At 41.3% G+C, this 18,107-nt stretch overlaps 1 protein-coding gene across 1 annotated transcript in view; it reads left to right on the forward strand.

Moving 5' to 3' along the window:
* The window catches only part of SKAP1 (src kinase associated phosphoprotein 1), a 301,408-nt gene that overhangs the window by 245,763 nt on the left and 37,538 nt on the right, over nucleotides 1-18,107 (forward strand). The window contains exons 5-9 of the mRNA XM_018064939.1: nucleotides 7,019-7,096; nucleotides 8,037-8,120; nucleotides 10,873-10,997; nucleotides 13,295-13,358; nucleotides 15,483-15,692. Of these exons, the coding sequence (XP_017920428.1) occupies nucleotides 7,019-7,096; nucleotides 8,037-8,120; nucleotides 10,873-10,997; nucleotides 13,295-13,358; nucleotides 15,483-15,692 (561 nt within the window). The remainder of the gene's footprint in view (nucleotides 1-7,018; nucleotides 7,097-8,036; nucleotides 8,121-10,872; nucleotides 10,998-13,294; nucleotides 13,359-15,482; nucleotides 15,693-18,107) is intronic.

Genomic DNA, 18,107 nt, shown 5'->3' on the forward strand with positions numbered 1-18,107 from the left:
AAATGACAACCCGCTCCAGTATTCTTGCCTGGGAAATACCATGGACAGAGGAACCTGGCAGGCTACAGTCCATGGGGTCACAAAAAAGTCAGACATGACTTAGTGACTAAACAACAAACAAGTTTGGCATTATTAATGGACAGTTTATGAAAAGAAACCAATTTGGATATTTGACTTAAAAATCTTCCTTCTTTTTAAACCAAGATTTCTTCCTTAAAGAATAAATAAATCATCTCCAAGATTCCTGCATGAGCCCCACAGTGGACCAGGCTTCCTTTTCTTTCTTCTTTTGTGTCAGAGAGGCCTTTCAAATCTTGGTGTTCAAGCAGCACTGTTTGAGAGCTCCAGGTTTCTTTCCCTTGCATTTTCTTTTCCTTGTGTATCCTTTTATTGCTTAATTTTTCTTTCATTTTTGTTCGACATATCTGTTGATCTCTTGAATTTCACACAGACTTGCCCTAAAAGCAGTTCTATAGATTAGTCATCTAGTACCTTACAAAGTAAATGAGAAATACAGGACCTTAAAGTAATTTTTTGATATTAAAATATTGGAATAACTGTACATTATGTCTATTTCTTTTTCTGTAATTTTTTTTTTGGCTGCACCCCACAGCATTTGAGATCTTAGTTCCCCAACCAGGGATCAAACCTGTGCCCTCTGCATTGGAGTTTTAACCACTGGACCACAAGGGAAGTCCCACATTTTCCATGTTTAAATGAGGTCTCTTATGGGCAAGTGAGGTAGGAAGACCCTTTCTTTCCTCAGCTACTTCTGAATGTGTCTTTTCAGCTGAAACTCAAGGTAGTGAAAAGTGCTTGGGCTTTTCCAGCTGAGCAACCTCCAGCAAATCCCGTAATTTCAGTAAGCCTATTTCCTAGTCTATAAAGTGGAAATGGTAGTAATACATACTTCACAGGGATGCTATGGAGCTCAAATTAAATGTGAAAATGCTTGATAAAATGCAGGTTAAGACCTGTTAGGTTTTTAAAAAACATTTTTATTAAAATGTATTAGTTTAAATAATTTTATACATCAATTGTCTATTTTCTTCTTAGCACTTCTGGCCTAGACTCTACTGGGAATTTTCTTTATCCTCAGTGTAACAAATTTCTTTCATAGATTTTTACAGTTTGGTCTGTTACCTGGATTAACAGATTTTTTTTTTTAAGACCTTAAAATACTGGAGGGCAAACAAGGGTCCATCAAGATCTCATGAATATTTGTCTCCTGCATTGGTTTTAACGATATGTGTGATTTCTACCATTCTCTGACATCCTTCAGTCTAGCTCCAATTGCACTTATTTTGTTTCTTAGTTTCTTATGTCATGGTTTGTTGAAGAACTTGGTTAAGTACTTTGTGTTCAATCCCTTCCTTTCATCTCCTATCCAATTAAATCTATTATTATTAATGGCTTAGAATTTTTCCCCTTACATGTGTTAGTCCATATTCCTTAATAAGTGAAACACAAAGACTGAAAAGTGTGAGAAATAAATGTAAACTCAAGTGGATATTGGATGCAACCATAGCAGATCAAGACGTATGTAAGCCTGTCCCAAGGGATTAATGAAGGAAGTCATTGAAATCATTGTCCATGTTTCATGTGTAGAAGATGAACACTTCCTGCCAGACACCTCAAACTGTCATTTATTGACTGGTTCCTGAAAATTGAGAAGAAAAGCAAAAAGTAATCCAGAAATGCAAGAAGCTAAGAAAAATAGTAATGAACTTATTAAAGAAGGACTCAGAAACCAAAAACAAATGAGAGGATTTAACCACAGATTATTCAGTCGCTCAGTCATGTCCAGCTCTTTGCGACCCCATGGACTGCAGCATGCCAGGCTTCCCTGTCTTTCACTGTGTCCCAGAGTTGGCTCAAAGTCATGTCCATTGAGTCGATAACCATCCCATCCTCTGTTGCCCCCTTTTCCTCCGGCCCTCAATCGTTCCCAGTATCAGGGTCTTTCCCAGTGAGTTGGTTCTTCGCCTCAGGTGGCCAAAGTATTGGAATTTCAGCTTCAGCATCAGTCTTTCCAATGTATATTCAGGGTTGATTTCCTTCAAGATTGCTGGTTTGATCTCCCTGCTGTCCAAGGGACTCTCAAGAGTCTTTTCCAACAACACAGTTTAAAAGCTTCGATTCTTTGGTGCTCAGCCTTCTTTATGGTCCAACTCTCATATCCATACGTGACTACTGAAAAAACCATAAGTGTAACTACACAGACCTTTGTCTGCAAAGTGATGCTGGAGATTAACCACCACCAGACAGGGGACTACTATACCTCCCACCCTACCTGCCATATCCCCTTTGATTTTGTCCATTTGAGACACTGTGAAATATATCTGTCATTTTGCAAATGCACACACACCCCAGTGATCCGTGAGTGAATTGGAATCACAAATGGAACTTGACCATTCCCAACCTTCAAATTTTAGATTTTATCCAACCTCATCCCCCAAAATCCCAGGTCCTATATCATGGGTACTTTAATGAAAGAAACTGGTAAACTTCATCCTGCCTGAAATTCACCCCAGGTAGCTATCCGTCTCCAGGATGGAGTTGGCTTGGTCTCTTTTTCAAACAATTGAAAAGAACTTGGATTAAAAGGAAAGGAGAGGATAGAAGTCCAGTTTCGGGAGAGGAAAATGTTGAACAAAAGATGGAATTTTTTAAATCATTGATTTTCATTTCAGGTTGATTGGGCAAGAGACCAAGCCAGTACCTATAATGAAAGTTTGTGTTTTTTGCTGCAACCTTTTTGCAATAGAAATTGTGCAGCCTCTTGTGCTATTAGCCTTGTGCTGTGGTATTGCCAACTGATTTCTCCAATTCTCTTTTCTCAGTGGGCTAGAATGCAGCTGATTAAATAGGCCGTGACTCACATAAGCTCCTGTGTCTTTTTTATTGACTACTTTATGGAAATGTATCACACTCCAAAGGGCCCCCATTGTTGTTGCTGTGCGTGGCTAACTAAGGAGTCATGTGTAGTGCTGAGAGATGGACTTCTACTCTGCAGAGGTGGTGTGGGTGGGATACAGGGTTTAAAGGAATCTGGATGGGGAAAGAAAGATATCTGAGAATTTCTTTTATCTTCATCTGTCATGAAAGTTGGGTGGCCATCTCTTCTGGGTAACACTCTTCTCTGTTGATCTTATCTTTATGGCCCCACATCCTTCAGCTAAGTGAATCTTTTCTTTATATGGGCTATTCTGAGAGGTTTAGTTAAGTGCAGTAGGAGAGAGAGATTATGACACTAATGCAATTCTGTTTTGTGCTGATATAATGTGATACACCCCTAGGTTTATCCAAAGGGCAATTTATTCCCAATAAATCTAAATCATTTCTCTTTTTTTCCATCAAGGTGGTGATATCTTTTTCAGGTAACAGACAAAAGGCCTTGATTAAAAAAAAATTTATATACTTAAATGTTTTTGCCTTAAAATAGCAACTCATGCAATTGTTTGTGGCTTCTTCCTTCCATTTTTATGATAGGAAAAATGATATTTTTATTACCATCCTGTAAAACATCTACATACTTTCTATTACATGTTAGGTAACTCTGCATATCGGTTCACTTGTGAATTCAGGCATACAAGGCTCTTCCAGCCTCATCATACAGGACTGGAGTTAATGTGTATATCCTCAGGACCACCAGTTCTTGATCAGTGAGACTCTGAGCTGACACTGAAAGGGGAGAGAACTTGATTGCCACAATGGCTTCTCACCTTGGATTAAGATTGATCTGGATCCCATCTGGGTTTATCTAATAGATGGTGGAGGTAATAAGATTGGGCTCAGAGTCAACTTTACATTGAGAACAATTCTGTTATTGCACTCATCACAGAGTGCCTTAGACATAGAAGACAATCAACAGAATAACAATTGATTTGTTCTAATTTTTTTCCCTAGCTATTCCAAACTTCACCTATAATCCCCCATTTTTTCCCACTGCCCATAAGGGAATTCAGGCAAGAGAGCTCATCAATACAGATTCCCTCTAATAAGAAAGCAACATACCACATCTTACAAAAACACAACATATAAAATACTGTATTTCCAGCTCTCTTCCTCTTCAGAATCTTGTTGATGGATGACCAAGAGAGGAAATTCAGCAACTCATTCAGTGCCCAATTTTAGCAAACCAAGTGTGACTTTTAAGGTAACAAGGTAGTGATGGTGCTGTCCCTAGTCTCCTAAAATTAGTAACTTTGAATTCAAACATCTCTGCTGCATTATGTCTTTGTTTTCTTGGTGGTGGCATTCTTGGGTTTCAGTTGGTAGGGAGAGAAAAGCCTCATGCTGATAATGTACTGAAAGTAAATGAAATTAAATAAGCGAAGCAGTGCTCATCACTACTTCCTTCCCCCCTGGGTAATTCAATTCAAGCTCTCTCTCGGATGGCAACTCACAGGGACTGTCTCTGTCACCCCGCTGGGGCCTGGAGTCTTAACATCTAAATAAAAGTTTCACTCAAGCATTTTTTATGCTCCTGCCAGCAGGATCAGTGAGCTGGTGTGGGCCCATTAATGTAATATTCATACTCACAGACTCTCCCTGCACACGAGGCAATGTCTTCCCATTTTCATAATTATAGATGTTCCATAAAGTGGCATTTAGATTTGCATTAAAAAAGGAGGTTTGAATTCTAATAGAATGTTTAACATGTCTTTTATGATTCAGACTCTCAGCATCCTTAAGAAACTGTGTCTCTAAGTTTAACAAGACCTGAAAAAAAGGGGGAAAAAATGGTGGGAAGAAAGGATGGAAACTCCAGGCTTAAAGGACCCTGTTTTTCTTATCCCTTGTGTCTTTCATTTAATTTTTAGGCCTCTAGGAGCAATTTATTTTTTGACAGCAGGCAGAGAGGATAGGTTCTCCTTCAAGGGCTTGCTTAGCTGCACCAGGTCCTCACCCTCAGTATGATCTGCCTCTGTTTTCTTGGAGAACATTTTCAAAGAGATATTAGAATTTTCAGAAGGGTGGGAGAAATGAAAGAAGCCTAGACAGATAAACTTTCCTTTGCTGCTGTTCATCTCATGTGTGCACCCTGAGACCCATCCAGGAGATTTATAGCAGCCACAGAGTTTGCTAACTGCAAAACACACAAATGGAAACAGCGCATGAACAAGAAGTTGAAAATAAGAACAAATAGGAAAAAGAATCAGGCACTCAGCTAAAAAAAAAAGAGCTCTTCTGATCTACATTTTTGAAACTAAGCTGGAAACGGCGTAGAAGCAAAAGGTTTAGTCCCCGAACCTAAAAAGAATGAATATTAGGACTATGCTAGCCCACTCCCTTCATTTCTCCTAATTAAGAAGTACAGAGTTTTTAATTGTTTTTGCTGTTGTTTATTTTTTTGAGAACTAAATTCCTTCCTCTTTGTCTCTGATCTTTACCCCTCCCTTCTGTAAAATAAGTATAAACCCTAGTGGTGGAAGACAAATTAGGATCTTGACTTCTCAATAAATTTGTACCTAATGAGGCTAATTGAAAGCCAAGAGTGTTAGCAGCATACAATTAAAAGCTGATGTCAGATCCAGATCTTCTCTGTGTAAAGGCTTCTACCATTCTTAGACTTTTCCCTTGACATTGACAAAACCAGGATTTGGCAATTATTGCCAAGTTCAGCTATGCATAGCCTTTCTTTGTGTGAACTTAATAAAAATATGTTTACTAAGGTGACTTTCTGTTAGAAAAAGGTGAGTGTGTGTTTAGTTAAGCAAATTCTTAGTTTTTTGGAGTCCTTTTCTTTTTTTTTGTAACACGTAGAAAGTTTTATTGTAATCTTAACTCTGAGCCCTAATATGTACCCTCTACCAGTCCGACAGTCATTTCAATTACAACAAAGTTTTTCTATTCCTCCCCCCAAACTTAACTGCTTTGTCATTCTGAGAAGTCATGTAAAAGAGGTATATTAAAGGAAAACATTCAAGAAGGATGAGATGCCCACTCCCCCACTGGGCAGCATGTGCTTAGACTCTACACTGTAGATTTTATCCTGGGCTCTGGGGACACTGGGTGCACATGTCAGAGACCTTGCCCTGCTCTCATGGAGCTTCCATTCTCCCGGGAGTCAGACAGGGGCCAACAAACAGATCATCGCTCTTACATAAAGGGCAGCTCCCTGATGGGACCGACAGTGGGATGTGGGTGTACAGGTGGTCACACAGGCCTCTGTGACCAGATGACACGTGGACAGAGCCAGGTCAGGCCAGAGATCTCTTTCATAACTCTGAATGAAGCAAGACTGGGTCGCTTTAATCTATTTCATTTTTAGTAACATTTGAATCAAATTAATGTCGGGTTTTGAGTACAGTTAATTCGCTAATAGAATTGTCTTGAAGCCAGACATGGCGCTGGCAGGATGGCCGTGCTCTCCCTACGAGTTCTGCCAGCTCTCACTCCAGGGGCAGCCCTCCTGGCTCCGGCTCTGTGGCTCCCTCTTCTCGCCGCGCCCATGAACAAGTGTGTGGTAAGAGCCAAGGTAATGCAGGTCAGGGGATCAAAGGTGAAGGGTCACACATTATTAAAAAGAAATCCAAAAGGACGGCTGCATCATGATCTCTCATTAGTGTTCCATCGGTGCCTCTTTTTGGGTAAACTTGAACATTTCGGCAGACATTCAAGCGGCTTTTTCGGTAAAAAGATTTTTACATGACTGCTATTGCTGTTCCCATCATCTTCCGGCTTGTTTTCGGCAGCCGTTTCCCCTCCGCGCGCCGCATCCTCCTCCTCCTCGCCTGGAGTCCTTTTCTTACCAATCAGTGCACATTTAAACAACCTCCCTTGTACAGACTAATATTATATATAAGTCATTTTAAGCAATTTCAGCATTAGATATAATTAGAAAGAAAGAAAATTTACTCTCCTCCAGTCATCTGGAGATTGTTTTATTCTGTATCATATTTATGCAATAGCCCGTCTGCATCTCTTCATTAATGTAGATTATCTCAAGTAGCCCAAATCAATGAAAATTCTGTCAGATTTCAACAAAACATTTTGCTCTTATTCCTTTTAGGAATGGAAGACATCGAAAGAGGAGCTCAAGAGCTTGATAATATCATCAAGCAAGGATACTTAGAGAAGAAAAGCAAAGGTACTGATTAGACCCCAGATCTCAGAACATTCCAAAAGAGAATGGAAATGAGGAAAAAGAGGGCCAGCCTAGGGAACGCATTCTCTGTGCCCAGTGCTATACTAGGCAGGCATAAGGCAAGGGGAGAGGGAAAAAGAAAAGCCTGGTACCTGTGTATAGGCTGGAAAGACCTGGCCCCAGATCTCCACTTCATCAGGAGAGGGATTGATTTCTGTCTTGTTCACCTGGTACACCTGCTTAGTAATTACTTGTTGAATGAATAAATGAATGACTGTATTCTTGTTCTCATCTCTCAGTGTACACCCATAAAGAGTGAAACTGTGTTGCCTCAAGTGTAATTTTTATATCATATGTGAAGCAGCTGACTTTCAAGTTTCAGACAAGTCCAAATCTTCAGCTCTCACTCTGTAATTAGGATAGTAGGGTTGGAGTACCAGGTTTAACACTCACGCAGATTGGCTTAGTACAAAGAAAGCCTTGCTCATGCCCATGGCCTAGAGTGTCATGGACATGGGTTTGAGTGGACTCCGGGAGTTGGTGATGGACAGGGAGGCCTGGCATGCAGCGGTTCATGGGGTCGCAAAGAGTCAGACACGACTAAGCAACTGAACTGAAAAGGCAACAACACATAAAGATCTGGAGATGTGGAGAATTTTATAACTATAGGATGAGAATAGAACCTGAAAGATAAAGGAAATGTGGAGAAACCGCTGAGGTCAGAGCAAGCAAAACCTGTTTAGAACTTGGGCCTTTAACTGAGTGAGTCCTCTGCACTCTGAGTCAATATGGGATAACCTGTGGGAGTGAAAGGGAGGGTTTTACAGTCCATTAACCTGGAAAATAAAACAATAACACACTGGACTGTGTGTTGTTGGATTTTACAGACTCTTCAGTGATTGTAGTTACCTGAATTTATGTCCCTTACTGCTCTTCTGTTTAGATCATAGTTTCTTTGGATCAGAGTGGCAGAAGCGATGGTGTGTTGTCAGCAGAGGCCTCTTCTACTACTATGCCAATGAGAAAAGTAAGTGTTCTTCATTTGCACAGCAGCATCTCACTCCTGGATACAAGCACTTCGTAAATTCTAAAGCACTTAGATCTAAACTTAGTAGTCCTTAACTAACACCCGTAAAGAGACATGCTGGAAAGAAGCTTGGCTAAATAATACCTTGCTCATCACCAAAAACTCATACCAATTTAGAAATTATAGCCCCTTTAAGCACTAGGATAGTGTGGTCAGCATATCAAAAGGCTACCTTATGACTAATAACATATTATTGAGGTCAAATGCCTTGGCATTTGTTAAAAAAGAACTTCAAACACTTTATAGGCATTAATAACATAGGTTAAATATTGAAAAATAATAATTCTGAGAAGGATTTTAGCAGCTTACCAACGGCCCAGAAATATAACCTTTGAGTACGAACTCTCTAAGAGCATGCTTCAAACTTTATCCTACTGGCTCCTGGGATGTAATCCAATGGACATCCCTAGAGCCATGGAGTGTTGAGACCCCAGTAGTTGCTGTGCCCGAGAGACACCCTTCAGCCAGATGGCAGCAGCAGCAAAGTGTTGACCCAAGCCAGAAGCAGCTTCTTATGAGCCACCACTGACTCAATCAGCCACAACACTCATGAGCTATCCCTAAAAGACCTCCCATCCCAGCTTATCACCCTCGCTTAGTTCATGAGAAGGAATAGAAGATATAAGCACAAACTGGAGGAGCTACAAATAACTACAAGCTAAAAGTTATCACTGTAGGTGAATGCAAACTTTGAAATAGGGAATTCCTTCCTGCCAGATAGACTGCTGCAGGAGTAATGCTGCAACGCAAGAGGAAGGTAAAGTTGCAGTCTTGCAGGGATGTCTTTGGGTTCTACCACCTTACAGAGGCGAGTGGTCCAAAGTAAATCCTCTGTTGTCCTTTCAGTAATTTTCTGTTTCTCTTCTTCCTTCTTTCCTGGACTTATTCCTCTCCCAAAGCCTGGATAACTAGTCAAGGGAATAGTCAGATACTTACTCAGTTGCCTTTGGACTTCCTGCACCTTTGGCTCAAAAGTAGCAGAAAGAACAGCTTTGCTAAATGACATGGAATCCTTCAGATTAGATCTTGGACTTCAAGGCAGTTACCTCACTCTGCCTCTCTGCCTGCAACAGTTATCACTAACCTTCATCTTGGGTTCACCATCACGATTCCTCAGAGCCTTTCCCATATATGGGTAAAGTGTGAGGTGTACTTGGAAATGATAGTAGCATAACTCAAAACCTGAATAATAAGCCTCCTGCATCCTTCCAACCCCTAGCCCACTCTCAAATCCAGCAACTAAAATTTCTCCCCTGAATTCTAGGCTAGCCAGGTTTTCTTTTCTTATTTTGAACCTTCAAACTAATGTAACGTATATGTCCTTGGTAAAATGTTTATCATTTCCCTTACATTTAAGTACGTGGTTGGTATATCTGGATATAAAACCAGGTATCACGTTCATTCATTCAGAATCCTTCCCACGCAAGGTGAGGAGGGAGAGCAAGAGCGAGAGGCTTGGAGACTTTTATTGACCATTTTGCCATCAGAGTGAAATAAAATCTGGTGACCAAAGAACAGCAAAGCATTTTAGTGGCCAGTTAGAGCAAGAAGAGATACTTTAACTAAAAAGATTCTGGTGTCAAAAAGCACTGTTGCATGGCTCCCTTCTTGCCAGTTACTTCTTATTGTGCCCAAGACATTTTCTTAGTAAGTACAGAGTGTTTGTGTAGTTCTTTTAGCTCAACCAGGTGAGGACAGATTCTTTTACTTTTCTATAACTATTTTCTTCCCACTGCCACCCCTCTCATCATCATCATCAAAAAGTAATTCATTCTAGGGACTTCCCTGGTGGTCCGTGGTCAAGACTCCATGCTTCCAATGCAAGGGGGCTTGGGTTGAAAACCTCGTCAGGGAACCACATGCTGTGAGGTGCGGCCAAAACAAAGAAATTTATTCTACAGGACAGAAAGCATCACCCAGACACTGTGGCTGTGTTCTTCTACAAGTTCTGAACCACACCACGAGGATGAGGATGCAAAATCATTGGGAACCACCCCCTCTATTTCTGTTTCTAATTTTTTTTTAAGAGTGACAGGCATAGTCGTCTTTCCTTTCACTCACTTAGGGTCCTTTTCCTTTAACACTCCCTCCCTCATCATCTAACGATACTCAACAGTACTCTGCTGCTTCCCAGTCTGACTGCTTGCAAGGGGGATAAAATACTGAGTTTTAATTATTCTCCCTCTAGCATGAACTTCCACCTGACCAACAGGAGAGGAAGAGAAGTCTAGCTCAAATGCTACATAAGACATCAGAGGAGAACCCGGACTTATAATGCCCTTTGGGCTGCTGTCCCTCCCCTCACATGTGCTCTGCTGGCCCTGATAATAATGTTTCAGCTCTGTAATAGGCTTCAAGAGCCTCATGTTTATAGCCACACTCTCCCTCCCCCCCCGTAATAATTTCTTCTTTCTCTTGTTATAGATCTCTTAACATTCTAATAAATTCTCTGTCTCCATTGTCCTCTTTTGGCAAAATAATCTTTCATGTTGCATTCCCTAGCTTGGCAGTGATCTCTGCCTGGCTGTCACAGTAGCCTCTTCTTAAGCTTCTCTAATAACCCTTCCTCGACTATTGTGGTTCCTCAGGGAGGTAACAGCTGTTTCTGTGCTTTTATTTTACATCCAGAGAAGATACCCTCCCTTGGCAGTTGCATCTCTCTAGAGATAAAGGAAGCTTTCCTGTCTTGCAGGCAAGCAGCCCAAAGGGATCTTCCTCATTAAGGGCTACAGTGTACGGATGGCCCCCTACCTGCGAAAAGATTCCAAGAAAGAATCCTGCTTTGAGCTGATCTCCCAGGATAGGCGCAGCTATGAGGTAGGATGAGCCGAAGAGCTGGAGATCCTCATTAGTGTCGCAGTTTTGTTCCATGTTGCATGTGAGCTGTGGTTGTGATGCTGGATGCCATCCTTTGTTACCTGTCGTTTCTTAGCAAGACTTTCTTTCTTGACATGTCCTCGACCTTTGCTGTGTCGTGCCCACCCTGCTGTTGCCACATTCATCCATCCATCCTAGATGCTGCCTTTGCCAGGCTTCCGTCTCTTTATCCCTTCCCTTCTCGGTCTCATTCTGCAGGTGAAAGTCTTGTCTATTGCAGCACACAACCCAATTCTTTATTCAGTCTCTAATTCCATGGCTTTAATTTCCATTCGCTTTCTTTTTCAACTGATTATCTTCACTTCCTTTTATGAAATCCAGAAAAAGAGAAATCTGACTGTAGAGTGAAGAAATAATTCATTTTTGCATATTCATCTTACTATCCAAAATAATCTTCCTGTGTATAGGTGCACTGCATATTTCTAAGATTTCTAAGATACTAGAAGCAATGAGTACTGAGTAATAAGAGTGACTACTGAGGAACTAGAGGACTTGAGTGGGGGTGAGAGAGACAGTCTTCACTGTGTTCATTTTTATATATTTGATATCATAGGTAATGCATTATAAAATTTAAAAGGCCAAAAAAAGTCTGAATATGGGAATATAGTGATTTTTCACCAAAAATATACTTTTACATTGAATTCACATAATTTGTGGGTGTATACACATATTCTTTCCTCCTTGTTGGCTACTTTTATCACAGTTGTACTAAAACAATTTAGAAAAACTTTAGCTAACTTAAGAAAAAGAGAAAAGCCATGCTAAGGTTAATATTAACCGCTTACGTAACCCTTTGACCCTTCAAGTCTTTCTCAGCACTCATCCTTTCCTGTTTCTACAGTATCCTCACCCTTATTTTGTAAAACTGACCTAGGTTTTAATTATGTAATTTCAGAAGAAATTTTTCAATTTAAACCAAACTTTTCTATGGAATTTTTTATAGACCTATTTTTATTATTAAGTTCTGATTTGCAAGGCCCAGATAAAAATTTATGTAAGTCTAAAACAATTTCCCTAGTCATTTGTATAGACAAGTGTTTTTAAGAAATCAAGAATGACAGTATTTATTAATAAGTTTTAAGCAGGAATCTAAGTTTCTTGTACAGCACATGTTTTTATCTTACCCTAATGACCAGATAATAAAAATGTTTTTCAGGAACAGTCATTTCAAGTTGATTCATTTAAAATAAGAAATTACGAAAGCCTGATGACCTGTTTTGTGAATCAGGATGTAGAGTTTGTTTACTTCTTTTCTTTGGCCCATTGAATCCAAGTCATTACCATAGTCTGTGGCTTCTTCCTCTACAATATCCTTTGGATCTTTCCCTTCTGATTTATTTCTACAGCCATCGCAATAGTTAAGTCCCTATCACTTCCTTCAGAGGACTAGTTAAGTAGCCTTCTAGTTGATCTGTCTCTAATTTCTCCCTATTTCAGTCTGTCCTACTCACAACAAGTGAAAGAATCTCCCCCTCCTTTTGCTAGAATTTACAGTGGCTTCATCTGTATTGCGTGCACTTGAAATCTGAATTCCTAATACTCAAAGCCTTTTCATCAATTCTTTGACCCTCAGCTCTCCAGCTTCATCTGTTAACTGTTCTCCAGTCAAGCTGATCTGCCTACCTTCCCTATACTTGATGGTCTCATTTCTAATCTTTGGCGGCTGGTTCTCCCTACCTGAAATGTTCAGCTCCCTCCACCAGTTTCCACCAACTCTCTTTAAAAATTCAACCCAAAGAGTATTACTTTAACAAGCCTCCCTGGCTTACCATAGGTGATGATAAGTGCTCCCTGTCTTTTCTCAACATCCAGCTGTTTTCAGATGCACTTACTTTGTAGTGTTCCCTTGTCAAGTGTGTGTGCTGTCTCCAAAACTGACACGTTGATCTGAAGTCAGGAATTTGGGTTTGCCTTTTTCTCTGTAAACTGTTCTCAATAAATGCCTGATGAATGAATGGGTAATCAAATGAATGAATGCACATGAACATGAATTCAGGATTCAAATCCAGCTGTCAACTTTGGGTATGCAAAGTTACTGAAGGAGAAAAACCACTTTGAGTGGGATTTTGATCTTTTTTCTAAATTTTAATTCTCAGGAATCTGAGAATTAATGAGAATTCTGAGCCTTCTACTTGACTCTGCAGTTCAGCTCACAAGATTCCTCCCCTTGAGCCTCCCTAAAGGATTCACAGAAATTTTAGTGAAAGTGATAAACTAATGCACTAATTTTTCTCTAGTTTACAGCTTCTAGTCCAGCTGAAGCCAGAGACTGGGTGGATCAAATAGGTTTCTTGTTAAAAGGTAAGTATCGTTATTACAGAAACAGTATTTCAGTCTGTTTTCAATTCAAGTTGTATTGTATAAATATAATCCATGGACTTCAATATATTTTTATCTGCCCATTCTCCCTATCATATCTTTCACATAACAACAAATAGTACCATGTGTGATTCAGAAGGAAAAGAAACCATCAACCTGGAGGTGACCTCTAGTATCATTCTAGCTTTTCCACCTACCTACAGGCAGGTCTGTAATATTTATAATCACCAGAAAAGAGATACTAAAAACCAGCTCAGCTCAATTCAGTATCTGGTAACCCCTTATATTCTGGAAAGGAAATACATGATACCAAAGTCATCTAGATGTGGTTTAGGTTCAAAATCTTCCAGTTTTAGTCAAGTAGAAATATAAACTCATCTAGGTGGCCTTTAAGAACGTTGGACACAAAAAACAAATTGCTGTTTCCCAAACCACAATCAAATGCTCTTTGCTTTGACTGGGAAGAGTCCTGCCTGAAGATGTTAAATGACTGCTCTTAGAGTACCCTCTGCTGGCCATCCTGTAGGCACAGCAGTGACAGGGCCCAGGCAGCCTTGTCTGGGAGGGGCCCGGCAGGTAGGAGCAGCCAGCCTTGAGTCTATCGCCTGACACTGATAACCCTCTTGATGGTACACATACCTCATGGCAGGACCCTGCCTCTGCAGAAAGGCAGAAGCACCAACTTCATACGTGACCCAAGACCTAGTGAGAAGAACATCAACCTAAAAACACCAAGCCTTTTCATCTAGTTTTTTTTAATTCTGCTATAAGATTTTATTGTGGATAAAAAAGAAGGAAGCACCAGAGCTTTAATTACAATTGCCTCTTTTACTCAGTTTATGCCTTTACTATCACAGGAACAAACTATTGCAACTACCAAGAGCATCACGTATAATAGACTAGAACTAGGCAAACATGAACATTGATGGTGAGACTACAGGGTACGCTCTCATCTAGGTGCCTTGGATTTATGCGTGTAATATACCCCTAAGTGTGTAAACCTCAATAAAACTCCAAGCAGCTTTATTGAGCTGTACCCTGTGGTACTTTCAGAATCCCACATTGAAGAAATTATTCATTCCATTTTATTTTAAAACAAACAAAATAATAACATATGGTTTAAGCCACAGATGTGTCTTTGATCCCTTCCTCATATGAGGTGGCACCAGAATTCAGATGAAAATAGTTGCAAAGTCTTTATTAAAAGCCTAATCAAGCCAAGCAGTTTTACTGCATTTCGAAATGAGCATCGGATGTCTCTCTATTCTTTCTTCCCCAGAGCACCCTGCTTGCTCTCGCCCATCCTGCAGAGGCCCCTCAGCAGGGTTTCAGAGAGCACTACACTGCGCCTCAGAGAATGAACCTTCCCAGTTCCCCATTAAAATAAGAAAGCAATCTCCCTCTCCTGCCCTGTGCTCCCCCGTGCTGTAATGGCTCAACATCCTCTATGTGGTGACCCATTTTAAGGTCAGCCAGACTGTACAGTTGCAAAAGGACATGGAAACCACATCACTCAGCCATTCCATCTGGTCCTATATTACTGTTATATTTTTCCACCTCCCACTTTCTCTTCCTCTCCACTTTTGTCCGCTTTTCTCTTTACAAGCAAACCTCGCTGAAATTCTGCAGTGAGACCCTGGGGGAGATGAATGAGCTCCTGACAGCTCAGGTATCCTATGGAAGCCACCATAGTTCCCAGGCTCCGTGTGCCCTGGAGAACCTAGGCCATCACTCAACCTCCCAGTTTTCCATTTGACAAGCAGCGCGAAGCACGCTAGCATTTCCTCTTCTGGCCTATTCTCTTCCCTTCACCTCGTGTGCTCTCACACACCCATACTTTTCAGGGCTGCTTCATCCTGATCAAGTTTTATTGCAAGGAAGGATTTATGTTGATGGTTTAAACCTGATGCAGTGCTAGTCTGGCCTTTTCTGTAGATTTCCTGCCACCAAGTCCCACATTAGAAATAACAGCACTTAACCTGGTGTTTCATTTTCTTTTGACATGTTTTATTCTCATCCCTCCTCCTCCTTCTCCCTCTTTCCTTCCCTGCCTTATCCTTTTCCTTTTCACCCTATCTTGATTCATTCTCATCTCTGCCCCGACAGACCTGAGCTCCTTAACCATTCCATATGAAGAGGAGGAAGAGGAGGAGGAAGAAGAGGAGAAAGAGGAAGAAGAAGAGATGTACGATGATATCGATGGTTTTGACTCCTCGAATTCTGGTTCCCAAAGCAGACCCGTTATCTTGCCTGGTAGCGTGGGGCTCAAAGAGGCTATGGAGGAGAAAGAAGAAGATATTTATGAAATCTTACCAGGTGAGACATTTCGTCTTCTAACTACCTTCCTCTGGTTTAGAAACTCTAGACCTGGTGGAAGAATACAACTTGGACAGCTCCAGAGGAAGCCAAACCTCTGAAGGAGGCACTATAGGGAAGCTTCCGTGATTCCCAGCACAGAAGCCCTGCCCTGGGAGCAAGATGAGTTGATGGGGGTGGGGAGTTTCTTTTATCTCTGCACATGAAGTAATTTATTACAAACATCAACAGATTCAAGAGTCAAGAATACTCATGCTCGTTCTCATAGGTTCACCGCGAGTTTCATCAAAACTCTCTAGTTTGAACTTCTTTTCTGTGTAATTGTGAAGATAATGGAAAGTCACCTCAAATGATGAAGGATATGAAAAGACTGCAGAAATATAAACGCTGACAAGCCTTTTCAGTAACACAGTAAAGCCTTGACAGAGCACAGTTCACCTTTGCCTAGTCCAGATACACCATGAATCAAATCCCATCTCTTGCTAATAGACCTAACATGCGTCCTCTGCCCACCATTACCCCAGGTCTACTGTACGTATTTCTTTTTTTTCCGAAGGCATGATAACCAGCATCTCAAAAACTGTGTAGTCATCCCTGCTCCTGCCCAGCCACTTCATGTGTGGGTAATAGCAGCTGCTGAACAGTGCAGAGCCCAGTGGGGGTCAGACTGTGCAAAAAATGAAGCCTGAGCCTTTTAATGGTGAGGTAGTTAGACCACAGAACGCTGAATCTCCAAGTCCATTCAGAAAGATCGCTCCTGTGGAAATTTGCCAGGAGTTCAGTGCTCTGCTGAGAAATCCAAGTTAAGTCTAAATTTATAGCAATTTAAACCTCAATCCCAGATGAACCTAGGAGCTGAGGTGAACCTAACACTCAGGCCCCTGAAGTCAGGGCTGGTTGCTAAAAATATTGTCAGTAAGCAACTGACATTTCAAGCCTTCCTAAGAAGGGTTCAACCCTGTCAACACCGCGTTCATCTCTCCCTTGGGGAGAAGCTACGTCATTGCTTCCTGAGTTGCAGGGCTGTAGCTGTACATTTCCTCCTGACTGGGACCTCACGCACTCAGTCACCAACCCACGACAAGAAGAGCCTGCTTCTTCTCCCAGCACTTCCAGCCTCTGCCAGTCGCCAACTTCCCCAGCCTTTTTGTTGTGTTTTATTATGCAAATGATATCTTGGTTGAGGTCGAGCCATTTCTTGTGTCTGAAGTTAAAAAAAAAAATGATAATTTCCTCAGCAAGTCATCGTCGTTAATGAAGTTTTACAAAAACAGATACAACCAAAGGAAAATAAAATTTCACAGGTGATAAATTTTTCCAATTTCCCTGGCAGAATTCGATAGGATTGTTAAATTAAGAGTGAAGGTGTCTGTTAGAAAGCAACGAGCAGTGATGGGTAATTTTATAGAGTGGAAAATTGAATCAAATTGCTACATTAAAACACAGCTCCTCTGAGAATCTTCCCTTTCACAGTCTGCTCCATTGCAACAGCAGGGTGCGGAAATGGATCTAAATCACAACAACCCCTAAAAGGAGATGTACTCCCCAACTTGGCCAGAGGTTCCTGATAAGCTCCCATTCTACTTGCTGCTGTCCAGGCTGGGGGAGATATCCAGGTGACACTCCACTTGAGGTCACAGCTGTGTAAGAGTGTTCTGGGAAAACCTCACAGAGCCACTCAGCCTTCTGCGGAGCAAAGAAGGGTTGCTAGTGCCCGTGTTTACTTCTCAAAGGAACAGGGAGAAGGCAGCTGATGCTCAGACACACAGAGAAAAGGAGAGTAAAGGGAACGATGCCTCAGAAAATAAAACCTAACCCCAGGTGGGTTACTGAATGTGTGACTGGTTTCTTAGCAACCATCCTTCCCAGGCCTCTTAAAACCCTACCCTCAGCCATTATGGCACTGCCCAGTGTGCCAAAGCTCATGCCAGTTTGGATATTGGAGTGGACTCCAAGGACATGGAGACTGGTCTACTTTCTTGAGGAAAGCCACTTACCCTGTGCTTACAACAACTGCCCCTCAGAAGTGAGGAAGGCCACATCACAGGAAAACCAGGGTCTCTTTCCAGGTTAGGGCAAAAGCAGCCAACTTGCTGGTTTATTTTCTAAAGGACAGGGCTGTTCCCAGCCAACAGGTTCTTTCCCCAAAGCTTCTATCCATCACAGTTTTTAGAGACTGCATTGAAGTTGGGATCTATTGGCATTTCACTATGATGCAGTTATTTCCGACGCAAGTCTCCATCAGCCAGCCTCCTGTCCATGCTACTCAGCTTGTTGCTTCTGGAATTGTGGTTAGTTTTGCCTGTGCCACCCTCCCTGTCTTGGAGGAACTGAGGGAAGATGTGAGGGAGCCTGACACTCATCTCAGAAGACCACCCCCTGAGCAGTGACATGTGAGACACAGCATGATGTCAC

This window comes from Capra hircus, chromosome 19 (assembly GCF_001704415.2).
Source record: "Capra hircus breed San Clemente chromosome 19, ASM170441v1, whole genome shotgun sequence".
Classification (NCBI taxonomy): domain Eukaryota; kingdom Metazoa; phylum Chordata; class Mammalia; order Artiodactyla; family Bovidae; genus Capra; species Capra hircus.